General features: G+C 43.5%; 1 protein-coding gene and 1 long non-coding RNA gene across 2 annotated transcripts in view; one reads left to right on the forward strand and one right to left on the reverse strand.

Annotated features, from left to right (window-relative positions):
• On the forward strand, positions 1-9180 carry NOB1 (NIN1 (RPN12) binding protein 1 homolog). Its single transcript, XM_025920686.2, has 9 exons — positions 1-151; positions 273-405; positions 1623-1753; positions 3410-3481; positions 3679-3807; positions 3900-4103; positions 4647-4744; positions 7473-7617; positions 8421-9180. The coding sequence occupies exons 1-9, from the start codon at positions 89-91 to the stop codon at positions 8688-8690; spliced, it is 1245 nt and encodes a 414-aa protein (XP_025776471.1). The 5' UTR covers positions 1-88; the 3' UTR covers positions 8691-9180.
• LOC147573407 (uncharacterized) overlaps positions 4739-26478 on the reverse strand; it is a 27660-nt gene continuing 5920 nt past the window's right edge. Inside the window, exons 2-3 of the long non-coding RNA XR_015244728.1 lie at positions 7405-7654; positions 4739-4950 (exon numbers count right to left, since the gene is read on the reverse strand). This is a non-coding gene — a long non-coding RNA (uncharacterized LOC147573407). The remainder of the gene's footprint in view (positions 4951-7404; positions 7655-26478) is intronic.

Here is a 26478-nt window from a genome sequence, read left to right on the forward strand (position 1 = left end):
CAGCTCGCCCGGGCTCCCAGAGGCCCTGACGGATGTAGGGGTGGAGCAGGCTCCGTGCGCAGGCGCGCTGAGGCCGCCTTCGGTCAAAATGGCGCCCGTGGAGCACGTTGTGGCCGACGCCGGGGCCTTCCTTCGCGACGCGGCTCTGCAGGTACGGGGAGGTACAGCGGGGACGAAGGGGTTTTGGGCTGGCGGCCCCTAAAGTAGTGCGGGAACCCGGGCGACGCGTTGCGTGGTGTGGACGCGTGCGAGCTGGGCCTGTCTCTCCGCAGGACATCGGGAAGAACATCTACACTATTCGGGATGTGGTGAACGAGATTCGGGACAAGGCCACACGCAGGCGGCTCGCCGTCTTGCCCTACGAGCTGCGTTTCAAGGAGCCCTTCCCGGAATACGTGCGGCTGGGTGAGTGCCTCTGCCCCGCTGTTGATAGCGAAGCTGGGTCCCACTCTACAGTCTTGGACCGACTCAGGTGCCAGTTGAGCTCTGGCTGTTTTATCAGCATTTGATTCAGAAATTGCACTTTTGGGGGGATTTTGGGGGGAGAGCGGTTCTCTGGGTCAAGAGTCAGTCAGGCCTTGCCAGTTTCTAGCTATATACCTCTTGGTGTCACTCAGACTGTCTAGGCCTCAGTTGTTTGCTCTGTAAAATGGGGAAAATAATAGCACCAACCTCAGAGGGTGCTGGGAGCATTCAGTGAGGAATATGTCACTTCGTATCTGACACTTTGTAAACATTCAAATTTGTTTGGAGTAAAAAATCCGAATTTTTTCTAACATTCATTTTTGGGAGAGCGCACGTGGGGGAGGGGCAGAGAGAGGGAGCCACGGAATCTGAAACAGGCTTCAGGCTCTGAACTGTTAGCACAGAGACTGTGCGGGCTGGGGCTCCAACTCACCAACCGTGAGATCATGACCTGAGCCAAAGTCTCAGGCTTAAGGACTGAGCCACCCAGACGCCCCCCACAATAGGAATCCTTATAAGTTACTTAGTCTCTCTGAGGAAGTACTTCATAGGATTTCGCTTAAGAATGAAATGAAAAGCTTTTAGCACAGTGCCTCTTACATAGTAGGTACCCAGTAAATTTTAGCTGCTGTTAATACCTGCTTTTTAGGAAACATGAGCAGTATTGTTATAAAGCAGAGTTGTCACAAAGCAATCCAATAATTTTGTGTCCTCATAGACCACAACAGTTGTTGATTGAATTAATTTTCATCCCATTTTGGAATCTGAATGCCTGCTCTATTAATCTGGATTGTTATACTTAGAATCAAAGAATTTTTGAGCTGAGAGTGAAGAGATCCTCTCTTCCAACATAATAAAGTTTAGAGAGGGAACTCATCATTTACAAACATTATGCTTTCAGTGACTTTGTATTAACTTTGTTCTCCTGTTCCTTCATCTGCATGAGATAAGGATGTCACAGTAAATCTAACTGGCATGAATTTTAGTGATAGAGAACACATGTCTCAACAATGAGTAGAATAAGACAAGAAAATGGATGAAAGTACTAAGAGGGTTTCCTTGGGATGCTGATTCTGAGTTCTTTTCTTCCTTTCAGTATTGTTATTCAAGGTCATATGGCTTGTTGCTTCTAATGCAAGTTGGGACTCTCTTTACAGTGACTGAGTTTTCAAAGAAAACCGGAGACTATCCCAGCCTTTCTGCCACAGATATCCAAGTGCTGGCACTCACCTATCAGTTAGAAGCAGAATTTGTTGGGGTATCTCACCTAAAACAAGAACCAGAAAAGGTAAATCAGAAGGATTATTGGTTTTATTCCTTTTTTTTTAAATTTTATTCTGGGAACTATGCCATATAACAGAAATAGAGGGAATAGTATGGTGGACCCAGTGTCCCCATCAGTTGTCTCTGCACTTAACCAAGTCATGATCTATCAGATTTCATTTCTACTGACCCCCAGGCCTGAGTATTTTGAACTCAGACATTGTATTTATCAATAGACATTTCACGGTGTGTCTTTAAAGATAAATATAAAGTGTGTCTATTTAAAAACAAAGAAACAAAAAAACCCTACAAAATCCTTATACCTACACGAAATTAATAGTGTTTACATTTCCCAATTATTTTATAATTTTTTTTCAAAGTTTGTTTGGCTTAGGATCCAAATAAGATTCCTATATTACAGTTAGCAAATCTATCTCAGTCTCTTTTACCTGTAGTTTTTAGTGAGGGATGGTTAAATTTGAAAAATGAAGAAATAGAGTGAAAGTCAACTGTATTCTTGCTGTTGTTTTAAATAGATTTCTTTCCAGAAGCAAGAAAGAAGTAGTGTGCTTGCCTTTTTTTTTTTTTTTTTTAAGCTCTTGCCACCTTCAAATTCTAGGTTCCTGTTGTGCTTTTAGGGACTTACTTGCATTGGTTAACGTTGAAGAGACTAATGGATTTGTGCCTGGGCCCTATTTGCTTTTCCCAGACCAGAAGATTTTAGAAGCTAAAGAATACTATAATAATTAATTTCATGTAGTGTTGACTACGAATTGTTTCTTTGTTTTTTAATTTTTAAGTAAACTCTCTTCCCAACGTGGGGCTTGAACTCACGACCCTGATATCAAGAGTCACATGCTCCACCAACTGAGCCAGCAGTCACCCCTAAGAATTTCTTGGTATTCTGTGCCTAAAATCATCAGAGCTGCTTTGAACTCCTATTACTGTACTAGTTAGAACTGCCGTCACTTGTTTTCAACCAGGTTTAGAGTCCTCTAATCCAAAGTCTAAAAATGATGTGTAAAACAGATTTGTGTGTGTCACCAGGATGTTTGGGGAAGATGGGGGTGAAGGGAATAGTTTTACATAAAGCTTGACTTTGTAACTGAGCACAGTGTGATGTGTTAGCTGGCTTTCCATGTGGCATCCATCAATTCATGATTCATAAAAATTGTTCTTTTTCTGCAACCTTCAGCAGGAATTAGATTTTTTTTTTTTTTTTTTTTTTTTTTTTAAGTAAGCTCTGTGCCCAATGTGGGGCTTGAACTCACAGCCCTGAGATCAAATCTCATGCTCTGCTGACTGAGCCAGCCAGGTGCCCCAGGAGTTAGATATTTTGTATCAGAAGCTCTAAAACCGTGTATCTTTAAAAAAGTAAAACAGTATATTTTGACCCAGCAATTCTACTCTTAGGCATTTCTCATAAGTATATAACTAAAGATTCATGCAAGTTTTTTTTAAATAATGGTGTTCATTACAGCTCTTTTTATAAGGATAAAAAAGAAATGTTCTAAAGTGATTATTTGGTACTAGTGGGATCGCTGTAATTTTGTTTTCCAATTTTTCAATAATTATGGGGAAAAATATTTTGTTCTGTTTATTTTACCTTCTCTTCCATGTTGAATTTTCAAACTGTATTTCTCTGCTTAGAGCTGTCACTTACTTTCTTTTCTTTTTAAAGGTTAAAGTGAGCTCATCGAGTCAGCACCCAGAAACTCCTCTACACATTTCTGGTTTCCATCTGCCCTCAAAGGTGATTCCTTAGACAGGCCACCTTCTCGTGCCCTCCTCTACATGTCCTATCTCCACAAATCGTTTACAGTGAGCCAGACTTCCCTAGACTAACATCCTGGTTTGTCGGGTCCTGCCTAATCTGACTTGAGTCATCTGTCATTTCATCTGTAAACTTCTCAGTTTTCAGGTTTTAACATTATTACTCTTTAACCTCAGCCTAAACCCCCACGAGAAGCACTCCAACATGGACACACAGCCGGTGAGCCTGAGAACCTGGAATTCACTTCCTTCATGTTCTGGAGAAACCCTTTGCCTAATATTGATCGTGAACTGCAGGAGCTCCTGGTAAGACCCCGATTTATGATCTCTGATGACAACCTGCCAACTCCTCCCTGCTGCTCCCGTGAACTGGGAATTTGTGAATTCTTTTGTTTCAGATTGACAAAGGTGATGATGTTCCAAGTGAGGAGGACGAGGAGGAAGCGAATGGATTTGAAGAAAGGAAAGACGAGGACAGTGATGACGATGGGGGTGGATGGATAACTCCCAGCAACATCAAGCAGATCCAGCGGGAGTTGGAGCAGTGTGCTGTCCCCAAGGACGTGCGGGTCGGCTGTGTCACTACAGACTTTGCCATGCAGGTGGGTGGATGGGCGTTGGCTGGCCCTAGGCTTTACTGCATAACCTGATTTGGGCAGGGGTCTCTGGAGGTTCGGGGACATGTACACATCTAGTCTGTAATGCTTCTTTTCCTGGTTCTAGAAACGTTACCTGTGCTCTTTAATTATTTAGTTTTGTTTGGAGGCTAGAGAATCAATATAACAACAAAGTTTTTTTAGTGTTTACTATTCATGATATGTTGATGGCTCTCTTCCAGTATGTTAAATATTACACATTCAGTTAGATACTTGGAAAAAGAGATTTCCAGCTATGAAAAGAGGGTATATTTGCCTTTGACAAGATAAATGCCTCTGTTAAGAGCGATTGCTAATGAGGGGCCATTGACGTACAAGAGAAATCTAAATCTTTGTCCTGGTTTATATGTCTTGAGAGGCATTCTAAGCTTGCTTTTCCTTAGCAAAAGCCCTTTGTGAACCAAACCAGACTGTAACTGTAATTATACACAAGTTAAAAGAAAATTTGGCTTTGCAGAGTTGAGTGCTGCTCTAACTTGTTGGTTGCAGAACGTCCTGCTTCAGATGGGGCTGCACGTGCTGGCGGTGAACGGCATGCTGGTCCGCGAGGCCCGGAGCTACATCTTACGCTGCCATGGCTGTTTCAAGTACGTGCTGAGAACCTGGATCCACTGCCTGAACTCTTTTCTTCCTGCCCTTTTTTTTTTTTTTCCTAACATTTGAGACAGAGAACATGCACACAGGTGTGTACCTATGTGAGTGGGGGCAGGGCAGAGAGAGAGACTTCCAGGCAGGCTCCAGGCTCAGTGCTGACTTTGCCCTCCGTCGCACAGCCGCAAGATCATGACCTGAGCTGAAATGAAGGGTCGGATGCTTAACCTACTAAGCCATCCAAGCACCCCTCTTCCTGTCCTTTCTACTGATTTTCTGAAGAACACCCTTGTGTATAGGTTTTTCCTCTACCTTGTCATTCCTATGTGGGCTTGGTTCAGTCTCCATCAGAGCACCCATGGGACAGAGGGCACCTGTGACCTCCCATTTTAATATTTTAGTCGTAGGATTAAGGGTGTGGATTCTGGAGCAAAGAGCTCTCCTCCTTTTATAATAAGTACTAAAATGTTTATGGATGGAAGGATGTTCGGGATTTGCCTTAAAATAATACACAAGTGGAAGAGTGGCTCGGGGTAGAATGGGACAGGATGGCCATGAACTGATAGTTGTTGAAGCTGGGTGAGGGGTACATGGGGGGGGGAGGGTCATTGTACTTTTTGGTCTACTTTAGATAGTCTATTCCCTTTTTAAAAACAATAAGATTATACAGGTTCAGATCCAGGTTTTATCTCGCACTAGCTTTGTAAAAGTTGATGCGTCAGATTCTTACATGACCTTGAAAAAGCTGACTGTCATGTAAGAGTGTGGTATCTAGAACGTATGAGGAAGTCCACTCAGTCACTCGGGTGAGCTGTTAGTTCACTGGCCACGCTCTTCTCTCCATTTCTTTTCTGGCTCTTGATTTGGCTCTTGGGGGTGGTGGGGTGGCCAGTGTTCTCTCTCAGGATCCCAGAGACCTGGTTGGAGTGGAGGAGACTGTACTGCAGCCTGGCTGGAGAAGTGTGGCCCTGGGATCTTACACTGTGGTTTCTTACAGCCCTTTCATAGATTCACTTAGATTTGGTGGCCATCATCTGCTGGAGCCCTTCAGTGCTGAGGCCTGCATGGAAGGTTTCTGAAGCAGCCGGGTGTCTCATTGGGTCCCTCGTGCTGTTCCGCTGAGAGTAAAGTTACCTGGAGAGACCCTTGCTCGCCTGCAGGCTTCAAAACTCATGCCTTAGGGGCCCTGCCCTGCCACCACTGTGTGTAGGCTTGCCTATAGCGTGGTGAGCTACTCCTCAAAGCTGCTTGTGTATTCTTCTGAATCTTTAGTTTGAAGACGTACCAGGCTCAGGACAGGGTAAAGCTCGTTGCTTCATGAAACCTTATTTCCCCCATTGCCCTTTGTTACAAAACCCCATGTTCCTCCAGGTGAATTCTTAGCAGCTTTTAGAAATGTTCTCCATTCTTGTGAGGTTAGCCCCAGTGACTGGATAGTTTCTTACTCAGAATAATTAGTTCCCAGCACCTGTTGAGAGGTACTTGGTTTACTCTCGGAGACTTGCAGGTAAGGGATTCGGCGTCTCAGGAGAGTCACACAGTTTGGCTCCTGACCTTGGGGAACTGAGGGGGAACTCCTCAAGGACAGGTACGAGCACTGCCATCTGGTCCTTGACAGCATCAACTTCTCTTGCCAAGGTCCCCTGTTGGGGCGTGAGTGGATAGGGGAGAGGCAGGGCCTCAGGGTCTGCCATCCAAACCTAACCAACTGTAGCAGCTTTCCAGGTTTCCTGTGGAATTCATTAATACGTCCTTGGCACCTCTGGAGCCACTTCCTGGCTTAAAACCCAGGCTAACACTTCGGGGCAAGGTACAAAGAGCTGCGGCAACTCACCCCTTTACAAAGTACGCTGATGTGGGGGTGCCTGGGTGCTTCAGTCTGCTGAGCATCTGACTTCATCTCAGGTCATGGTCTCATGGTTCGTGGGTTCAAGCCCCACGTCCGGCTTTGCACTGTTAGTGCGGAGCCTGCTTTGGATTCTCTGTTTCCTTCTCTGCCCCTATTGCATGCATTCTCTCTCTCAAAAATAAACATTAAAAAATAGGAGCCTGGGTGGCTCAGTCCCAAGGATCCAGCTCTTGGTTTGGGATCAGGTCCTGATCTCACAGGTTCATGTGTTCAAGCCCCACATCAGGCTCCATGCTCACCGTGCAGGGCCTGCTTGGGATTCCCTTTCTCTGCCCCCTCCCCCAACTCACATGCTCGCTCGCTCTCTCTCTACATAAACTTAAACAAACCTAAGTGTGGTGATATTAAGAGCACTGATTGTGAAGCCAGGTTCCCTGGGCTTACTATCTGCCACTTACTAGCTCTGACCTTGAGCAAGCTTCTTACCTTGCTTCAGTTTCCCCATCTATAAAATGGAGAGAATGTCAACTTCATAGGATTGTTGTGAAGTTCAACTTGTAGAATAACGCCTGGCAGTTGAGTAAGACTTCAGTATTAATGTAAAAACATAAAAACATTCTGCTCCCTTTCCGTGTTTACTCACTTGCTGCGTGTGTCCTTTCATTCCCTTTTCCTCGGGTCGTGCCGCAGCAGTCTACTGGCGGCAGCAGCAGGAGGCCAAGCGGCCGTGGGCTGTGGTGTGTAGGGTGCTGCTCAGCTTTGCCCCATGTTTTTTTGTTTCCTCCTCCTCTGACCCCCGTGACTCACCTTGTGCTCTGGGGAAGGGGTTTGCTGCTTGTGGCTTCAGCATGCAGCCTTTCCTTTTATGTCTTCAGGACGACGTCTGACATGAGCCGAGTGTTCTGTTCACATTGTGGAAACAAGACCCTGAAGAAGGTGTCTGTGACCGTCAGCGACGATGGAACCCTGCATATGCACTTTTCCCGCAACCCCAAGGTGCTGAATCCTCGGGGCCTCCGGGTGAGTGGCCTCTCTCCTGCTCCCCCAGCAGCAGGGCCTGCGGTTGGAAAACCAAGACCTCTTAAGCACGAGGATCCAAATGAACAGAGAGGACCAAGAAAACCTTAGCATTTCAGTGTCCCAATTATTCTCTGACCACTTTGTTACTTTTTGGCATAAGATGTTCTGGCCCTTGTCTCACGCTGTCCCTGCTCCGGAGTCAGCCATTTCTCTACGGAACTCTGATTCTTGTTGAAGGATGGTTTTTAGAGACAAAGAGCTGACCGAGCACAGGGCGGGCTCATTGCGCTACGGGATCATAGATTTCTCAGCCCACACTGGACAGAGGTTGTAGGTCTGCATATGTGTATATAAAGGTACACATGAGTATTTACTATTACCTGTCTGTATTATAAAATAAGTTTATAAACTTCAGTTTCAACCCCACAGAGTTCATTCTAGCCCTCCCTCTTATCCTTACACCATTTTGTGTAATAATTTATTTGCTCAATTCTAAAATACGGTTTCAGAATTACTAACCCACACCACTAGGAAAATGGTAGCTGCTAACTAGAGTTCTGTGTTTATAGGCAGTTCTTCCTGTCACTAGCGGAGGGTATGTAGTCCAAATACTGCATTGGGTTTTTCCCCCTGGGAGTTGAGGTCGGGGTGAGGTGGGAAGATGCAGGTCATGTGCTTATTAGCACATAGTAGCAGTGAACGGTACACTCCAGAGCTGTCAGTAAACTTGACCTTAACAGGATCAGACGTGTTTGCATATGGTTCCCTGTCCTTCTAATGGCCTTTCCTCTTCTTGTTCACAGTATTCACTTCCCACGCCCAAAGGGGGCAAATACGCCGTCAACCCCCATCTGACCGAGGACCAGCGCTTCCCTCAGCTGAGACTCTCCCGAAAGGCCAGGCAGAAAACCAACGTGTTTGCCCCTGACTACATAGCTGGGGTATCTCCCTTTGCAGAAAATGACATCTCCAGCCGGTCAGCGACCCTGCAGATCCGAGACAGCACCTTGGGAGCCGGGAGGAGACGGTTAAATCCCAATGCTTCCAGAAAGAAGTTTGTGAAGAAGAGGTGAAGTGCAAGTTCCTGGGGCAAACAGGATCGCCGCTGCAGCTGCTGAGGCGCTCGGGTGCCTCATTTCCCTGGCTGTCCAGCTCCAGAACCATCTGGATGCAAACAGCGGGACTGACCTCCACAGTGTTGTTTCCTGACCCTCGGGGATGGGTCGGGTCGGGTTTGTGGTGACACTGGGCTGTCCCTTGGCCTGTGAGCATCTGGAGAGCTGGGATTCCTGCTGTGCTGAGGGGAGTTTGATGAAAACACAAGCAACGGTGCCATGGAGCACATCTTCAACTTCCAAAGAAAGGAACTTCCAAGTGAAAGTATTTCTCTAATAAACATGGTTACAAGCTTTGGTGCCTTTGATTAAGTAGGCCAAATGTTTGCTTCTTAGGTAATTTGAAGGCTAACACTTAAGCTGTATACCCAGTATCAAACATTTAGATTTATTTTTTTGCAAGAAAATGTACTAAATTTGCTACAATAAAACTAAGAGCTTTCTCTTACTCGGAAGCACTGTAGTCATTCAAGAAAATTCAGTACAGTGAGCTGCTAGAAGCTACCACCCACATTCACTTACTTTGCCTTGTTTACTTTTGCTCTTCGAGTACACCGAGTATCTCCCAGGGAAAGGATGTTCTTTTGCATAAATTCAAGAACTTTACCACTGATACATTACTATTACTGATGTGAAACATAACTCACATTTTTCCAGTTGTTCCACTGTCCATATCATTTCTCCCCAGTTGTTGACATTTTTAATAATACAAACTAGGTTTTAAAATGTCCCTCCATTTGAGTTGGACAGATTGTCTCCCCCTAAATTTGTCTGAGGGGATGCACTTTGGGCAAGAATGTTCCACGAGCAATAGGTACCCAGGGCATCATGCTAAGTCACGTTCACTTTGATTACTTGGTACTGAATATAAGATGTTTTCCAAGTTCTTTATATTGACAGTGTATGTGCAAAGTACTATCTTTAAAAGCTCCTTACTTAGGTTTTTTCTTGTATGGTTAACTTACCCATTTGGCATGTAGTTAAATTGAATTCAAACCAAAAACATTAAAGTTTTTCCCACCCTAAGTTTTTTAAATAAGTAAACACAGTTCTAAAATAAAAAGGGGCGCCTGGGTGGCTCAGTCAGTTAAGTGTCCAACTTCGGCTCAGGTCATGATCTCACAGTTCGTGGGTTCACGCCCTGTGTCAGGCTCTGTGCTGACAGCTCAGAAGCTGGAGCCTGATTTGGATTCTGTGTCTCCCTCTGTGTCTCCCTTGTTCGCGCTCTCTCAAAAATAAACATTCAAAAAAAAATTTTTTTTGTAAAAGTATACTTCCAGCTAGATGCCATTTTCTCCCCTTGTTTCATCTTACTCCACATAGAGCATCAGTTTCATGTGTTCCTAATTTACCCTTGTTTTATTCTGCAAAATAGCAAAATAAGAGCATGTGTTTTACATTTTTTTTAAAAGATTTTAAGTGATCTCTACACCCAACTCAAACTCACAACTCCAAGAATCGCATACTCTACCAAGACATCCAGGTGCCCCAACGTTTTCTTACACTACAAGTAGTAGGGGCGCCTGGCTACCTGGGTCAGTGAGGCGTGGGACTCGATCTCAAGGTTGTAGGTTTGAGCCTAACCTTGGATGTAGCGATTACTTAAAATATTAAAAAAATTTAAAAGGTAGGGGCGCCTAGGGCTCCTGGGTGGCTCAGTTGGTTAAGCATGTGAGTTCAGCTCAGGTCATGATCTCATGGTTCATGGGTTCAAGCCCCACATCGCGTTCTGTGCTGACAGCTCAGAGCCTGGAGCCTGCTTCAGATTCTGTATCTCCTCGCTCTTCCCCTCCCCTGCTAACGCTCTATCTCTCTCTGCCTGCCAAAAATAAATAAATGTAAAAAAATTAAAAAAAAATTTTTTTTAAGTAAAAGGTAGGGGTGCCTGGGTGGCTCAGTCACTTAAGCATCTGACTTCGGCTCGGGTCATGATCTCCTGGTTCGTGAGATGTAGCCCTGTGTCAGGCTCTGTGCTGACAGTGTGGAGCCTGCTTGGAATTCTCTCTCTCTCCCTTCTCTCCCTCTCTACCCCCCCCCCCACTCTCTCTCAAAATAAATAAATACACATTTTTTAAAAAGTTAAATTAGTATACTACTTAAAATTCTTTTTAAGCAGTATAGTAGTATATATATCTTTCCTCACTGGAAATCACTCCATATCAGTTCAAAGAGATCTTCCTTATTTTCATCAGTGGCGAAAAGCTACCAATCCGAGGATTTATTTCATGTTACAGGCTGTGTTAAGTACATCATCTATGTTAGTCCATTTAATCGGCAGGACACTTAACAAGGTATGGGTGCTATTATCTCCAGCGGTCCCCATCTACGAGAGGTTATGTGACTTAAAGTCACGTAGCTTCTGAGTGTCCAGGTCAAGGTTTCAGCTTAGTCCATCTAACATTCTGCAACAAATAGACCAGTGGAGACCATAGGAAACAGGGCGAATACTGGCTCCCTTGCCCTCCATCTGTGTGAAACTGGGTGCAAGCTGATGGGCTGGCTGACACAACAGGAGTCTGGGGGTGCGGGAGGAGAGGTGAGTAGGGGCAAGGGCCTGTAAGATTCCTTTTCTCTTTCTCCTCCTCACACTGTCAAAGTTCCAGAAAAGTAGGGGATGACAGAACACCCATGTACCCAATATAGACGGCACTTTTAGTCAACCAACTTGGACGATGGAAACCTGAGTAAGGTAAAAGGGCCCACAGTACCGGCCTGGCTGAATACAAACAGGCCCATGAGATGACCGAACTCAAAATATCCCTAAGCCTTAGCTGACCAATGAGTTATTTACACAGACACAAGTACCAAAAAAGGAAAATTCCTTATGTTCCCTTACCTCCCCACCTTCCCCCTTTAACTACAGCCCCCACCGGGGTGCCTGGGTTGCTCAGTTGGTTAAGCGTCTGACTCTTGATTTCAGTTCAGGTCATGATCTTGAGGTTTGTGAGATCTAGCCCTGAGCTGGGCTCTGCACTGACAGCATGGAGCCTGCTTGGGATTCTATCTCTCCCTCTCTCTCTGCCCCACGTGTTTACTCGCACACACTCTTTTTTCTATCTCTCTCTCTCAAAATAAATAAATAAGCTTTAACTAAGTCCCTAACCATGGCTTCTTAGCAGATGGTCTCTCATTTGCTGTCCAGCCTGCCTCCCCCTTGCGGTGTATTCAGTTAACTACCTCCTTTGTTCTGCCCTGGGTGAATTCTTTCACGGCCTGCACCCAATCCAGTGGCCCCACATTACCCCCACCCCCAACAGCCAGCCTTGTCAAGTCTTAACTTTTCACTCTATTCCTTCCAATTAAGAAAGAAAACATTTCAGGGGCGCCCGGGTGGCTCAGTCGGTGAAGCATCCAGCTCTTGATTTTGGCTCAGGTCATGGTCTCACAGTTTGTGAGTTCGAGCCTGGAGTCAGGCTCAGTGCTGAGAGTGGGGAGGCTGCTTGAGATTCTCCCTCTCTCCCTCTCTATCCCTCCCCAGTGCATGCACACGTGTACATATGTGTGTTTGTGTGTGTGTGCTCTCTCAAAATAAAAAATAAATATTTAAAAAAACAAAAAAAAACATCTCACGTCACAAAAAACTTCTGATTTCTAAGAAAAAAATTTGTTGCAACCATCCAGCAAGATAGAGTATTGTGAGAGGAGCTTCAGAGATCTACCGAGGGCCCTGCTAAGTCAGCTAAGTATCAATCAGCACATGGTGTGAAGAGCTTCCTGAGGCAAGGGAGAGACTTACCAGAAAAGAAGCACAAGAAATAATCTCCGGAGCACCCAAAGACGAGGACTAGCCATCTACTCACCACACAGAGTGGAAAACTTCATGATCTGTGGGCACTCAGGAGCCAGAAACTTCTCTCTAGAACCAAAGACTGCTCTAGTCCCACTCAACAAAGCAAATCTCAAAAGGATGCTTCTCTTAGTTCAGTGGCCAGAGCCAGTCCTGTGGTCCCACCCAACCAGATAGGACCACGAAATGGCATCCCAATCAGTGTCTGGAAGGTAGGATGCTAGAAATACTTGGTAAATGGCATTAGTTACAACCACAATTTAGAGATGCATACAAATGGCTTTGAAATAAATTTTTTAGTAGGAAAAATATGATTAAAGGGGTTGTAAATGCATGCACAGCAAATTGTTAACCCCAGCAGATAGGCCCTTAGGACTACAAGTTTTAAAAACTAAAGAACATCTAAATAACTGCTTTCTTTCACCACTGATAGCTTCTCATTTGCAGATGGGAAGGAGTGGCCTCCTAGTCCCCCACAACTGTAACCCAGAACCAGGATGCAGGGTTCATTTTTACTGATTGGGAATGAGCTCTAAGGCAAAGCAAATCTAGCACGGAACGAATAAGAGCCCCCTAAACAAAAGAAACACAGAAGAGAATTTTTAAAAAGATGCGAGGAACGAAGTGGCCTCTGGAGTCTGCCTCAGGAACACAAGGAAATCAGAAACTCCCCAATGATGGCAACATCATACAAGTAATAGTAGAATAGTCACAGAAGAGACCAATGATCCACATATCCCCAAACTCATTCACCTGAAGGCAGTTCCCCCAGACAACTCATCTGCTTCACTTACATACAGAGAAACCAAACTCACGCTAGAATGGAATAAATATTGTTAAAAAGTAAAGTTTGGGGGCACCTGCATGGCTCATTTGATGGAGCATGTGACTCTTAATCTTGGGTTATGAGTTCGAGCCCCACAACAGGATTAAAAAAAAAAAAAAAAAAAAAGGCAAACTACAGGAAGTTTTGTTTATACATATGCCGAAACTGAGCTAGCCTTAATACCAAAGGACACAGGCAGATTCAAGTCCTCTGGCCTATGTGAGACACAAAATGACAACAAATGGTAAGAAGGTAAATTTTGCATCATAAGGGATGCTAATCTGCCTGTCCCCACCAAACCAACCAACCAACCAACCAACCAACCAACAAAAAAACACCTAAAAGGAATGACCACATAGAAATAAATGGATTGTTTTATATATCCTTTTGCCTAAAAAGTTCACAATTCTAACACACAATAATTAAATGTGATATTACAATAATCAAATGATAGAAATTTGGCTGAAATGATATTACTCGGCTGAAATGAAATCTTTGGTTTGGAGTTTAAAAGTACAAAGATTGAAACTCCAATCAGATCCTATATTTTATTTGATTTCCAGAATATCAACGTAGGGAATGCTTGTTTATAGAAGTTGTACCTGGCAATCTTGACTGCTAGTTCAGAACATTTGAAACTCGTATTTAACCGAAATCCTACTGGCATCCTTGACTGACACTTTTAATAAGGTGTAAGTTAGAGATAGGAAAACTGAAGGACTCCATAAAAATCTGAGTTTTCTTCCTGTCCCTGGTTCTGTTCTTGCCAGGACCTGTGCCCCCACCCCACTTGACATATGCCTCAGAATGTGCTCATGGTAAGGGTCAAGGAGTTCATGATTCCTCTAGAATAGATGACACCTAAGGAAGGGCCAGGTGAGAAGGACCTGAGGAAGCCAGCATATGTGCATTCCAGATCCAGACTCTAGATATCTCAAAGCCAACAAACACCCTCTGGTTCCAAGGAATAAAACCTGGGACCTGGTCCTTTTTTTTTTTTTTTTTTTTTAATGTTTCATTTCTGAGATAGAGACAGAGTATGAGCAGGGGAGGGGCAGAGAGAGAGTATGAGCAGGGGAAGGGCAGAGAGAGGAGCAGGGGAGACACAGAATCTGAAGCAGGCTCTAAGTTTCAGCTCAGAGCATGATATGGGGCTCAAACTCGTGAACCATGTGATCATGACCTGAGCAGAAGTGGGATGTTTAGCCAACTGAGCCACCCAGGCGCCCCACTGGTCTTTCAATACATTTGTTTTAATGTTCATTTTTGGAGAGAGAGAGAAAGTGCGTGCAAGCAGGGGAGGGGTAGAGAGAGTGGGGGCACAAAGGATCCGAAGCAGGCTCTGCGATGACAGTGGAGAGTCTGATGTGGAGCCCAACTCACAAACCGTGAGATCGTGACCTGAGCTGAAGTTGGACACTCAACCAACAGAACCACCCAGCCTCCTCCCCTGCTCTTTGTTCTACCTGATTCAGTGATGTCGGAGAGGACACGTACACCAGACCACAATCCTCAATAAAAACCCCCAGGCTCCGAACAAACCTGAGACTCAAGCTCCTTTCTTTTCTGAGTCTCCCAGATGCTCCGTCTGTTTCTGTTCTCTCTAGATCTTTAAGCTGTGCTGGCTCACCTTTCATTTCCATCCTGCATGAAGCCAAGGACCCTCTTGGCTGATCCTGTGGGATTCCCTCCGGGTCCCTGGACCCAGCTCACCAGCATCATTCTCTATTACCGTCTTCTTTAGTAACAAGATATAGTTAATAGTACGTTGTTAGTGACATTTCCAAAACATCCCCCAGGGAAGCAGTACCCCTGTAATCCACAGTCAAGCAGTATATGCGTTAACTCTGGCACATCACGAAGAGTATCCCCAAATTTACTTGTTATTTTTACCCCAGTATGCACAGACAGGGAGAGAGTGGAAACATATGCTGTGTTTAGATCACTGTGTTTGTGTGTTCACATGTATGGAGGTCAGTTGTCATAAATGCAATCTTTTTGCCTTATTAAGACATTATTTTTTAAAATATGTTAATATTTATTTATTTTCTAGAGACAGAGAGCAAGCAGGGGAGGGGCAGAAAGAGAGGGAGATAGAGAATCTGAATCAGGCTCCAGGCTCTAAGCTGTCAGCACAGAGCCTGATGCGGGGTTTGAACTCATGAACTGCAAGATCATGACCTGAGCCGCAGTCGGATGCCCAACTGACTGAGCCATCCAGGTGCCCCTAAGACATTATTGAGACTGTAATTTTGAGATCTATGATGACAAGGAAGTGTGGCGCACATTTCCTAGTAACTGCTCAGATGTCTTAGGAACTAGGTGACATTTGTCTTTCCTCACCCTTCACGAAGCTCATTGCCTGGATCTTGAATGATGTTTAATAAATGCTTGTGGAACTGAATGCTTGACTCAGACCAGTCTAGACAAAATAAAGAATCAAGAGACAGGGAATGCTTTCCCCTAACATCTCCTGTAGTTTGCTCTTGGAAATTACAAGTGAGTCCCCTATCCCCGAAGGTGTTTGTGCACAAGCTGAAGAATTACTAATGGGACGTGGGACAAAAAGGATCAAGCACTTAAATTCTGTGATCGGATCCCAGAACTCAGTTTACTGTATCAGATGAAATCTCTTCACAACAAGTGCATGATGCATGTCATCTCAAGAGAAATGTCAGTCTAACCAGAGTTGTCAAAGCCCAACAGAATATGACCTATTTGACACAATATATAGCCTGACAGAGTTCTGGCAGAGCACACGGGGACACAGAAGTCCAGCCTAAAAGTGCGTGTACTGTACAATAGTGATCCTGGCAGTGAGACAGGAGAGCAGGAAGGGATGATGTTTACAGGAGAAGAATCATTTCTCCCCTAATACCAAAGACCTGTTCCCTCCAGGGATACTTGGCGGTAGCCACGGGAACCACTGAGGACAACAGATGCCCAGGTGTCCAGAAAGGCCCATGTGGCTCTGAGCTATTGCACAAACTCCATCATCCACAGCAAGGGGGCTTTGGGGATTTCTTTTGCAAAAAAGGAGGCACCCAAGTGCAGAGGCAGTGCCTTAGCAGGTAACTAATTAGGCTGTTTGTGTTCTTTCATCAGGAGGAAAATGAGGGACTCCTGAGGTTTCTCCTACCTCTGCTTTTTATCTCTAGATAATGAAGACCATCACAAAGCTTTCTACAGCTCCAGGGTGCCGGCTGCTCCCTGATGATGTGGCAGAGACCTTGAGGACATGGTTTTCAGTAGACACACAAGCCTCCAGTCCAGGGACAAGCCTGCTCAGAGAACTGCATGGAAATTGCACAATTCTGAACCGACAGCCAATTAAAGCTGGAGGGACCTTTAAGGCAATGCAGCTGAATCCTATATTGTTTCAGTTGCAACCAGAGCTCACCCAGAAGAGTATATGGGGCTTGAGCTACACTCAAGAATCCTGACTCTGAGTCGGAGCGCCCTGAGCTCAAATTCTGCAAGGCACCACTGAGCAGCTGTATGGCCGCAGACACGCCATATTAGCACTTGGTACATTAGTTCCCTTATCTCTTATCCCCAAAACATCCCCAAAACATTTTATTCCCTGACATCATACACAAAAATTACTGCAAAGTAGATCACAGATCTAAATAGAAGAGCTAAAATTATAAAACTCACAGAAAAAAACAAAAACCCATAGGTATAAATCTTTGGTTAGGCAGTGATTTCTTAGATAAGACACAAAGAACATGTGCTAAAAGGATCCTAAGTTAGACGCCATCAGAATTAAAAGACACCACTGAGAAAATAAAAACACAATCCAAACAATGGGAGAACATATTTGCCAGTCACGTATCTGATCAGGAACTTGTATAAAGGGACACCTGTCTGCCTCAGTCTGCCTCAGTCTGTCTTTTTGATCTCTTTTGATCTTGCGACTTTTGATCTCAGGGTGAATTCAAGCCCCACATTGCGTGCAGAGATTACTTTAAAAAAAAAAAAGGAACTTGTATGAAGAACCCTTACAACCCAATAAAAAGGACACCCCAATTTAAAAATGTGCAAACCAGGGGCGCCTGGGTGGCGCAGTCAGTTGAGCGTCCGACTTCAGCCAGGTCACGATCTCGCGGTCCGTGAGTTCGAGCCCCGCATCAGACTCTGGGCTGATGGCTCAGAGCCTGGAGCCTGTTTCCGATTCTGTGTCTCCCTCTCTCTCTGCTCCTCCCCCGTTCATGCTCTGTCTCTCTCTGTCCCAAAAATAAATAAACGTTGAAAAAAAAAATTAAAAAAAAAAATGTGCAAACCGGGGCGCCTGGGTGGCTCAGTCGGTTGAGCATCCGACTTCTGCTCAGGTCTTGATCTCACAGTCCTAGAGTTCGAGCCCCGCATCGGGCTCTGTGCCGACAGCGCAGAGCCTGGAGCCTGCTTCAGATTATGTGTCTCCCTCTCTCTGCCCTCCCCCATTCATGCTCTGTCTGTCTCAAAAATAAATAAACGTTAAAAAAAATTAAAAAAAATAAAAATGTGCAAAGCAATTAAACATTTCTCCAAAGATATATAAATGTCCAACAATTATAAGAAAAGATGTGCAGTGTCACTAGTCATTGGGAAAACCTAACTCAAAACTACAATGAGTTACCACTTCACACACACACACACACACACACACAGCTACAGTGAATGAGACAATACAAATGTTGGTGAGGAGAAATTCTAACACACTTTGCTGGGAGCAGCATAGAAGAGTGCAGCCACCTTGGAAAGCACTTTGGCAGTTTCTCATGTGTTAAACATAACGTCATCAGCAATCCTTTTGTCTTTTTTCCTTAAAGTTGATTTATTTATTGAGAGGGAGAGGAGAGAGAATCCCAAGCAGGCTCTGTGCCGGATCCCATGAACCGTGCCGTGCGATCATGACCTGAGGTGAAATCACGAGTTGGAAGCTTAATCAACTGAGCCCCCCAAGCCTCCCTTAACTCTTAAACATATATTAAACACTAGTCCTCTCCTGTCATTTTCCATTCCTAGAAAAAAATGCTTAAAACCATTGTGTGTAATGGTTCCAGGGGCTACTATTACCTTCTAATTATATGCTTTTGCCTGTTTCTTCATTTATCAACTTTACACAGTATCCGTACACTTTGTATTTTAAAATAGAAAATCTGGTTTATTTACAGTCAAGGCAAGGACCAGAAGCACTTGCCTCTGGCACAAAATTTAAAATGCCAGAAAACTCAGGAATCAAAAGGTTTCAATACAACATTTTAGAGGTCAAATTAATGAAAAATGTCTACGATGAAAAAAAAATACATTAAAATGTTAAAAATAAGACAACAGGCCCCAAATGGAATGGTTTATGCTAAGTTCCTTGCCTCTAAACCTAGACTTAATTTGTTATTTATCCCGGAAATGAAATCTTAAACCAGACAATCAGGAAATGCCATGTTAGCGCTTCTAAGATGATCTGCCTGTTAGAGCCTGAAGGAAAGTCGCCTAACAATAACCAACCCACTTTGTTTTTTATTTAAATTTTAGTTTGTTAATATCCTGTGCAGTATTTGCTTCATATAACTTCCTGGTTCCTGCTCCCTTCTGCCCACACAAGTCTTTCATTTTATACAGTTCTTCAGAGCTTTTATCTGCTAGCTTGGATGGTGCCCAATTCATGAATAAATGCAGGTGAATAAAGCCAGTAAGCGCTTTAAAGCATCCCCAGCTGAATTTTGTTTTCTGAACTCTTTTTTTGGGGGGGTGGGGGACACCTGGGTGGCTCAGTCAGTTAAGCATCTGATTTTGGCTCAGGTCATGATCTCAAGGTCCATGAGTTCTAGCCCCACATCGGGCTCTGTGCTGGCAGCTTGGAGGCTAGAGCCTGATTTGGATTCTGTGTCTCCCTCTCTCTGATCCTCCTCCATTTGCACTTTGTCTCTCTCTCAAAAGTAAACAAACATTTTTTAAAAATTAAAAAAGTAAACTTTTAAAAAAATGTTTATTCATTTTTAAGAGAGAGACAGAGACAGAGCATGAGTTGAGGAGAGGCAGACAGAGAGGGAGACACAGAACTGGAAACAGGCTTCAGGCTCCACACTGTCAGCACAGAGCCCTACACGGGGCTCTAACCCACAAACCGCGAGATCATGACCTGAGCCAAAACTGGACACTTAACCAACTGAGCTACCCACGTGCCCCTGAATTTTATAAAAAAAATTTTTTTAATGTTTATTTTCTGAGAGAGAGATTGACAGAGTGTGAGCAGGGGAGGGGCAGAGAGAGAGAGGAAGACGCAGAATCTGAAGCAGGCTCCAGGCTCTAAGCTGACAGCATAGACCCCGACGCAGGGCTCGAACCCACAGACCACGAGATCATGACCTGAGCTGAAGTCGGACGCTCAACCGACTGAGCCACCCAGGTGCCCCTGAATTTTGTTTTTTTTGACAGTTTCGGTGGTAGTGGTGGGAACAAAGGGAATCTGCTGACATCTTCAAAAACAAGAAACACAGGTGTTGGTACCTGCCAACTCTGGGAGTCTTCTTTCTTGCCATTTCTGAGGTTCATGACCAAGTTCCTCTTGGATCTGAGTTCTGCTCTCTTTGCCCTGAATTCCTGATCTGATTGGCTTTCCAGTCCGGGGTTAACAGGTCAGAGAGGCAGTTCTTGCAAAATGCCAGTCCTTAGCTCTTGGGTAGCTCATGGTCCCAGTCCATGGCAGGTCAGCTTGAGCAGGCAGATGATTCCACCCAGAATCTGAGTCGCTAGCCCCGTGAGTTCAGTCCCTATGTATTGGGGTCTGCTGGTTCAGTCCAGAGTTCCACTCAGGAAGCTGCTGGTGGTGTGTACTTAAGGTCTTCTCTTGGCCAGTCTACAGTACCATCTTTTTCTGGAACTGTGGAGTCCAGAAACTGGTACTGTGGAAAGCAGAGTTTCTGGTTACTGCTGGAGTCCACACTTCCATTTCTGTGGTTCTTGTTGGCTTCTGTTCGTGTACAGATGGGGTAAAAGAATAACAGCTCTGTCGTGGGAACCTTGGAAGCCAAAGCCACAAAATTGTTGGCCATGGGTGGAGCGCTGAAAAGCACCTGGAGTACTCTCTCCCTAACTGTAAGAATCCTGTGCTAGGACAAGGTGGTCATGGAATTGGTTGGATTGACACTAAGTCATCCACCAACCTCAAGAAAATTTCCTGGTGACAACACACACTGTAAATGTTTTTTAAAAATATTTATTTGGGGGGGGGTGGAGAGAATGGGTGGGGGAGGGGCAGATAGAAGGAGAGAGAGAATCCTAAGTAGGCTCCACACTGTCCCCACAGAGCCTGACACAGGGCTCGATCTCATGCACAGTGAGACCATGACCTGAGCAGAAATCAAGAGTTGGACGCTTAACCGACTGAGTCACCCAGGTGCCCTACGCTGTAAAACACTTCAAATCCCCAACTCGGAGATAAGTTAAATGATGGATATTTATCAAGCATCTAAATCATTTTCAAGTAGGATAAAATATGCAAACATGAATTACTCAATTTAAGTTTATTGACTTTTGGCTTCCTTTTACAGATGAACTGAAGATATTTACATCTAATAGTAGCTATGTTTTGTGCCACATTGAAAACTTTACTGTGAGGAAGAATCTACTACTAGAAATTGTAAAATGCATGTACAAATGTACCAATCCAATCACTGGATCTTCACTGGATGCTAGTGTAACAGATAAGTCCATGGTTGCTTCCTTCTTAGTTTTCACTAGGAATAAAGGATTCTAATTTATGTAATTCATGTAATAAAATTTACTACACAAATGTATGTAATAGATTTATAAAATAGGTTTATGGAATTAAATATGTATTAAATATATACATAAATATGTATTAAATAAATTATGTAATTTATGTAATTAAAACCGTTTACTATAGCTGTTATGGCAAACAGTATGGTGATTGCTCAAAAAATTAAAAATGGAACCACCACAGGAGCACCTGGATGGCTCAGTCGGTTAAGTGTCCGACTTCGGCTCAGGTCATGATCTCGCGGTCCGTGAGTTTGAGCCCCACGCCGGGCTCTGTGCTGACCGCTCAGAGCCTGGAGCCTGTTTCAGATTCTGTGTCTCCCTCTCTCTGACCCTCCCCTGTTCATGCTCTGTCTCTCTCTGTCTCAAAAATAAATAAACGTTAAAAAAATTTTTTTTTGAAAAAAAAAATGGAACCACCATATAATCTGGCAATCCCACTTCTAGGTATATATCTGAAGGATTTGAACCCGGTTTCTCAAAGGGATCTCTGCACACCCATGTTCATTGCAGTATTCACAGTAGCTAAGATATGCAAACAATGTGTCTGTCAACAGATGAGTAGATGAAGAAGATAAACACATACACAATAGACTATTATTCAGACATAAGGGGCACCTACATGACTCAGTTGCTTAGGCATCCAACTATTGATTTCAGCTCAGGTCACCATCTGGAGGTTCATGAGAGCCAGCCCTGAGTCAGGCTTTGTGCTGAAATCGCAGAGCCTGCTTGGGATTCTTTTTCTCTCCCTCGCTCTCTGCCCCTCCCCCACTTGTGTGTGCTCTCTCTCAAAATAAACATTTTTTAAAAATTCACTTCCTTTGACAGATCCCTACTGCCCTGGTTAAGGGTATGGTTTGGAACCTGCCCTTAACTCTTGAAGGCATTGCACAGTCTGCTGCTGAAGCATAAGCTGCCCAGTAAAAATCCCTAGACTCTCTGGACAAAGTTGGGTTTTTTGGTTGTTGTTGTTGTTAATTTTTTAATGTTCTTTTATTTATCTTTTAGAGAGAGACAGAGCATGCATGGGAGAAGGGCAGAGAGAGAGAGACACACAGAATCCGAAGCAGGGTCGACGCTCTGAGCTGGTAGCACAGAGCCCAATGTGGGGCTCGAACTCAGGAGCCATGAGATCATGACCTGAGCCAAAGTCCGACAGTTAATGGACTGAGCCACCCAGGTGCCCCTCTCTCGAAAGCTTTAAATGTACACTTGCCGTCATCTATCACCGAGCAAATGATCTCCTTAAGACTAGAATATCAGAAAAGAATCCAAGAGCATGACTAACTTAAAGAATGTGAACCCACTGCTGTAGGACCTGTGAATCGCACAGATCCAGCAATTTTTGCATTTTTTTACCCTATCACTCAGGCTGAGTCTGACCAAAGGGTATAACTGTTAAAGGGTATAAATGATTAAAAGACAACCGGGGAACACCTGGGTGGCTCAGTCTGTTAAGTGACCTACTTGGGCTCAGGTCATGATTTCACGGTTCGTGGGTTCCAGCCCTGCGTCAGGCTCTGTGCTGACAGCTTAGAGCCTAGAGCCTGCTTCAGATTCTATGTCTCCGTCTCTCTCTGCCTCTCCTCTACTTGTGCTCTGTCTCTCTCTCTCTCAAAAATAAACAAGCATTAAAAAAATGATAATAATAATAAAAAGACAACTGGCCCAAAATGGAGTCACTTATGCTTAGCCTCAAGTCACCAAACAGACTTAATTACAGTTTCAGCTCACCTTGAACTGGAATCTTTAATGAATCAGTCAGGAATGGCCTGATCAGCACTAGGTAGGTAATCTACCTGATAGACTCCCAACATTCCCTAAAGAAAGCAACCTCAAAAAAACCAAAATAAAACAAAACAAAACAAAACAAACAGGGGTGCCTGAGTGGCTCTGTCAGTTAAGTGTCCCCAACTCTTGATTTCAGCTCAGGTCATGATCTCATGGTATGTGGGATGGAGCCTTGTGTTGGGTTCTGTGCTGACATCACAGAGCCTGCTTGAGGTTCTCTCTCTCTGCCCCTCCTATGCTCTCGCTCTCAAAATAAATTAAAACTTAAAAAAAAAAAATCCAATTTTCACCAAGTTTAACTTCCCATTCCTTTCTGTCTATAAAATTCTTTTCATTTTGCATAGTTCCTCAGAGCTCTGTTCTACCTGCTAGATCAGATGCTGCCTGATTCATGAATCACTGAATAAAGTCAATAAGATCTTTAAAATGTACTTAGTTGAATTTTGTTTAACAACATAAAGAATGAATCAGTATTAAGTGAGTCCTCATTTTTCTTTAGGCTCAATATGGCTTGGTTTGGCACTGGTACTGATCTTTACTTAACATTTTTATATTTTGTTTATCATGACTTTCCTTTCTGCAAATTGATTTTCAAAAATATTCTGTTAAACAGTTATTTATGGGGGCATCTGGCTGGCTTAGTCTGTAGAGCATGTGACTCTTGATCTTGGGGTTGGGAATTTGAACCCCACATTGGGGGTAGAGATTACTTTTTTAAAAATCTTAAAAAAATAAGATCTTAACCCTCAGCGACCACTGGTCTATTCTCCAATTTATAGTTTTGCCTTTTTCAGAATGTCATATACATAAAGTCATATAGCTTTGACTCTGGTTTCTTTCACATAGCAAAATGCTTTAGAAATTCATCCCTGTTGCTATGTGCATCAAGAGTAATTCCTTTTCGGACTTCAAGCTGTATTACAAAGCTGTAATCATCAAGACAGTATGGTACTGGCATAAAAAGACGCTCAGATCAATGGAACAGAATAGAGAACCCAGAAATGGACCCACAAACATATGGCCAACTAATCTTTGACAAAGCAGGAAAGAGCATCCAACGGAATAAAGACAGTCTCTTCAGCAAGTGGTGCTGGGAAAACTGGACAGTGACATGCAGAAAAATGAACCTGGACCACTTTCTTATACCACACACAAAAATAAACTCAAAATGGATCAAAGACTTAAATGTAAGACAGGAAGCCATAAAAATCCTAGAGGAGAAAGCAGACAAAAACCTCTTTGACCTTGGCTGCAGCAACTTCTTACTCAACATGTCTTTGGAGGCAAGGGAAACAAAAGCAAAAATGAACTACTGGGACCTCATCAAAATAAAAAGCTTCTGCACAGCAAAGGAAACAATCAGCAAAACTAAAAGACAACCGACGGAATGGGAAAAGATATTTGCAAACGACATATCAGATAAAGGGTTAGTATCCAAAATCTATAAAGAACTTATCAAACTCAACACCCAAAAAACAAATAATTCAGTGAAGAAAGGGGCAAAAGACATGAATAGACACTTCTCCAAAGACATCCAGATGGCCGACAGACACATGAAAAAATCCTCAATGTCACTCATTATCAGGGAAATACAAATCAAAACCACAATGAGATACCACGTCACACCTGTCAGAATGGCTAACATGAACGACTCAGGCAACCACAGATGTTGGTGACGATGCGGGGAAAGAGGATCTCTTTGGCCCCACTGGTGGGAATGCAAACTGGGGCATTCCATCCCAGTATGGAGACGCCTCAAAAAATTAAAAATAGAACTACCCTATGACCCAGCAATTGCACTACTAGGCATTTATCCAAGGGATACAGGTGTGCTGTTTCGAAGGGACACATGCACCCCAACGTTTATAGAAGCACCATCAACGATAGCCAAAGTATGGAAAGAGCCAAAGTATGGAAAGAGCCCAAGTGTCCATCGATGGATGAATGGATAAAGAAGATGTGGTGTGTATAGACAATGGAGTGTTACTCGGCACTCAAAAAGAATAAAATCTTGCCATATGCAACTACATGAATGGAACTAGAGGGTATTATACCAAGCGAAATTAGTCAGTCAGAGAAAGACAAATATCATATGACTTCACTCACATGAAGACTTTAAGATACAGAACAGATGAACACAAGGGAAGGGAAGCAAAAATAATATAAAAACAGGCAGACTCTTAAATATGGAGAACAAACAGAGGGTTACTGGAGGGGTTGTGGGAGGGGGGATGGGCCAAATGGATAATGGACATTAAGGAATCTACTCTTGAAATCACTGTTGCACTATATGCTAACTAACTTGGATGTAAATTAAAAAAATAAATTAAATTAAAAAAAAAGAGTAATTCCTTTTTATTGCTGGGTGTTGTTGGGTTGCATGGATGCCCCATAGTTTATTCATACATTCACTCGTGAGAGGAGATGTGGGTCTTTTCCAATTTTGGGACTACTATGAATAAAGGGGTTAAAATATTAATGTACAGATTTGGGGTAAATATAAATTTTCTTTTCTCTAGGGCAAGTATCTAGTTTGGTCACCTGGTCGGTCCACGTTTAACTTTACAAAAGATTAATAAACTGTCCTCAGAGTCACTGTACCCTTTTGCATTCCCACTGGCAATGATTTAAGAGTTTCCATTTCTCAGAATCCCTGCCAACATGCTTGGTATTGTCATTTGAAAAATGTCTTAGCTGTTCTAATGTCTTAGCAGTGTTAGCTCCTCGTGGTTTTACTTTGCATGTTCCTAATGACAATGCACATTATTTCATGCACCTGTCTCCTGTATATCCTCTCTGGTAAAGTGTCTGTTAAAATTCTTCCGAATTTTTTGTCTGTTTTCCAGTGTTGAGTTTTTAGAGTTCTTTATGCATTCTGCATATAGTTTTCATTGGATATATGATTTTTAAGTATTTTCCCCAGTCTTTGCCTTGTCTTTTTATTGTCTTAACGCTATCTTTACAGAGCAAAGTTGTGTAATTTTGATCAAGTTCAATTAATAATTATGCTTTTGGTATCATAGTAAGAATTCTTTGCCTAACCCCCCCCAAATCTTTAAAAATAATGACTTAACAGTTATTTATCTTGATTACTGAGTTGTTGGGGTTTTTTGCAACCCCTTAAATTTTGCAAACCTCACTTTAAGAGTGTACTTCCCACCTTCTCTCTAAATTTTCTTAGTTACCATTTCTAATTTTTTTGACGGTTACACTTTAAACTTCTTTTTCTTTTTCCTTCCCCTTTGACAGCATGGGCATATCTCAGAGATTTGACAGGTCTGGGAGCAAAAAATGCAATAAAGCAAGTCAAATTAATTTTTTGGTTTCCTCACACATATAAAAATTATGTTTACGCCATACTTAGTCTATTAAGTGTGCAATAGCACTAACAATGTACATACCTTAATTTAAAAATACTTCATTGTTGGCATGCCCGGGTGGCTCAGTTGGGTAAGCATCCGACTTGGGCTCAGGTCATGATCTCACAGCGCATGGGTTCGAGCCCTGCATTGGGTTCTGTGCTGACAGCTCAGGGCCTGGAGCCTGCTTTGGGTTCTGTGCCTCCCTCCCTCTTTGCC

The sequence above is a fragment of the Puma concolor genome, chromosome E2 (genome assembly GCF_028749965.1).
Source record: "Puma concolor isolate L17-30 chromosome E2, mPumCon1.1.hap2, whole genome shotgun sequence".
NCBI classification, from domain to species: domain Eukaryota; kingdom Metazoa; phylum Chordata; class Mammalia; order Carnivora; family Felidae; genus Puma; species Puma concolor.

Excerpts from the sequence above, each read along its gene's own strand:
- NOB1 (XM_025920686.2), top strand. The coding sequence starts at position 89 with ATGGCGCCCGTGGAGCACGTTGTGGCCGACGCCGGGGCCTTCCTTCGC. Across the intron at positions 4,104-4,646 it reads CTACAGACTTTGCCATGCAG|AACGTCCTGCTTCAGATGGG; the intron begins GTGGGTGGATGG and ends TGTTGGTTGCAG. Across the intron at positions 7,618-8,420 it reads TGAATCCTCGGGGCCTCCGG|TATTCACTTCCCACGCCCAA; the intron begins GTGAGTGGCCTC and ends TCTTGTTCACAG.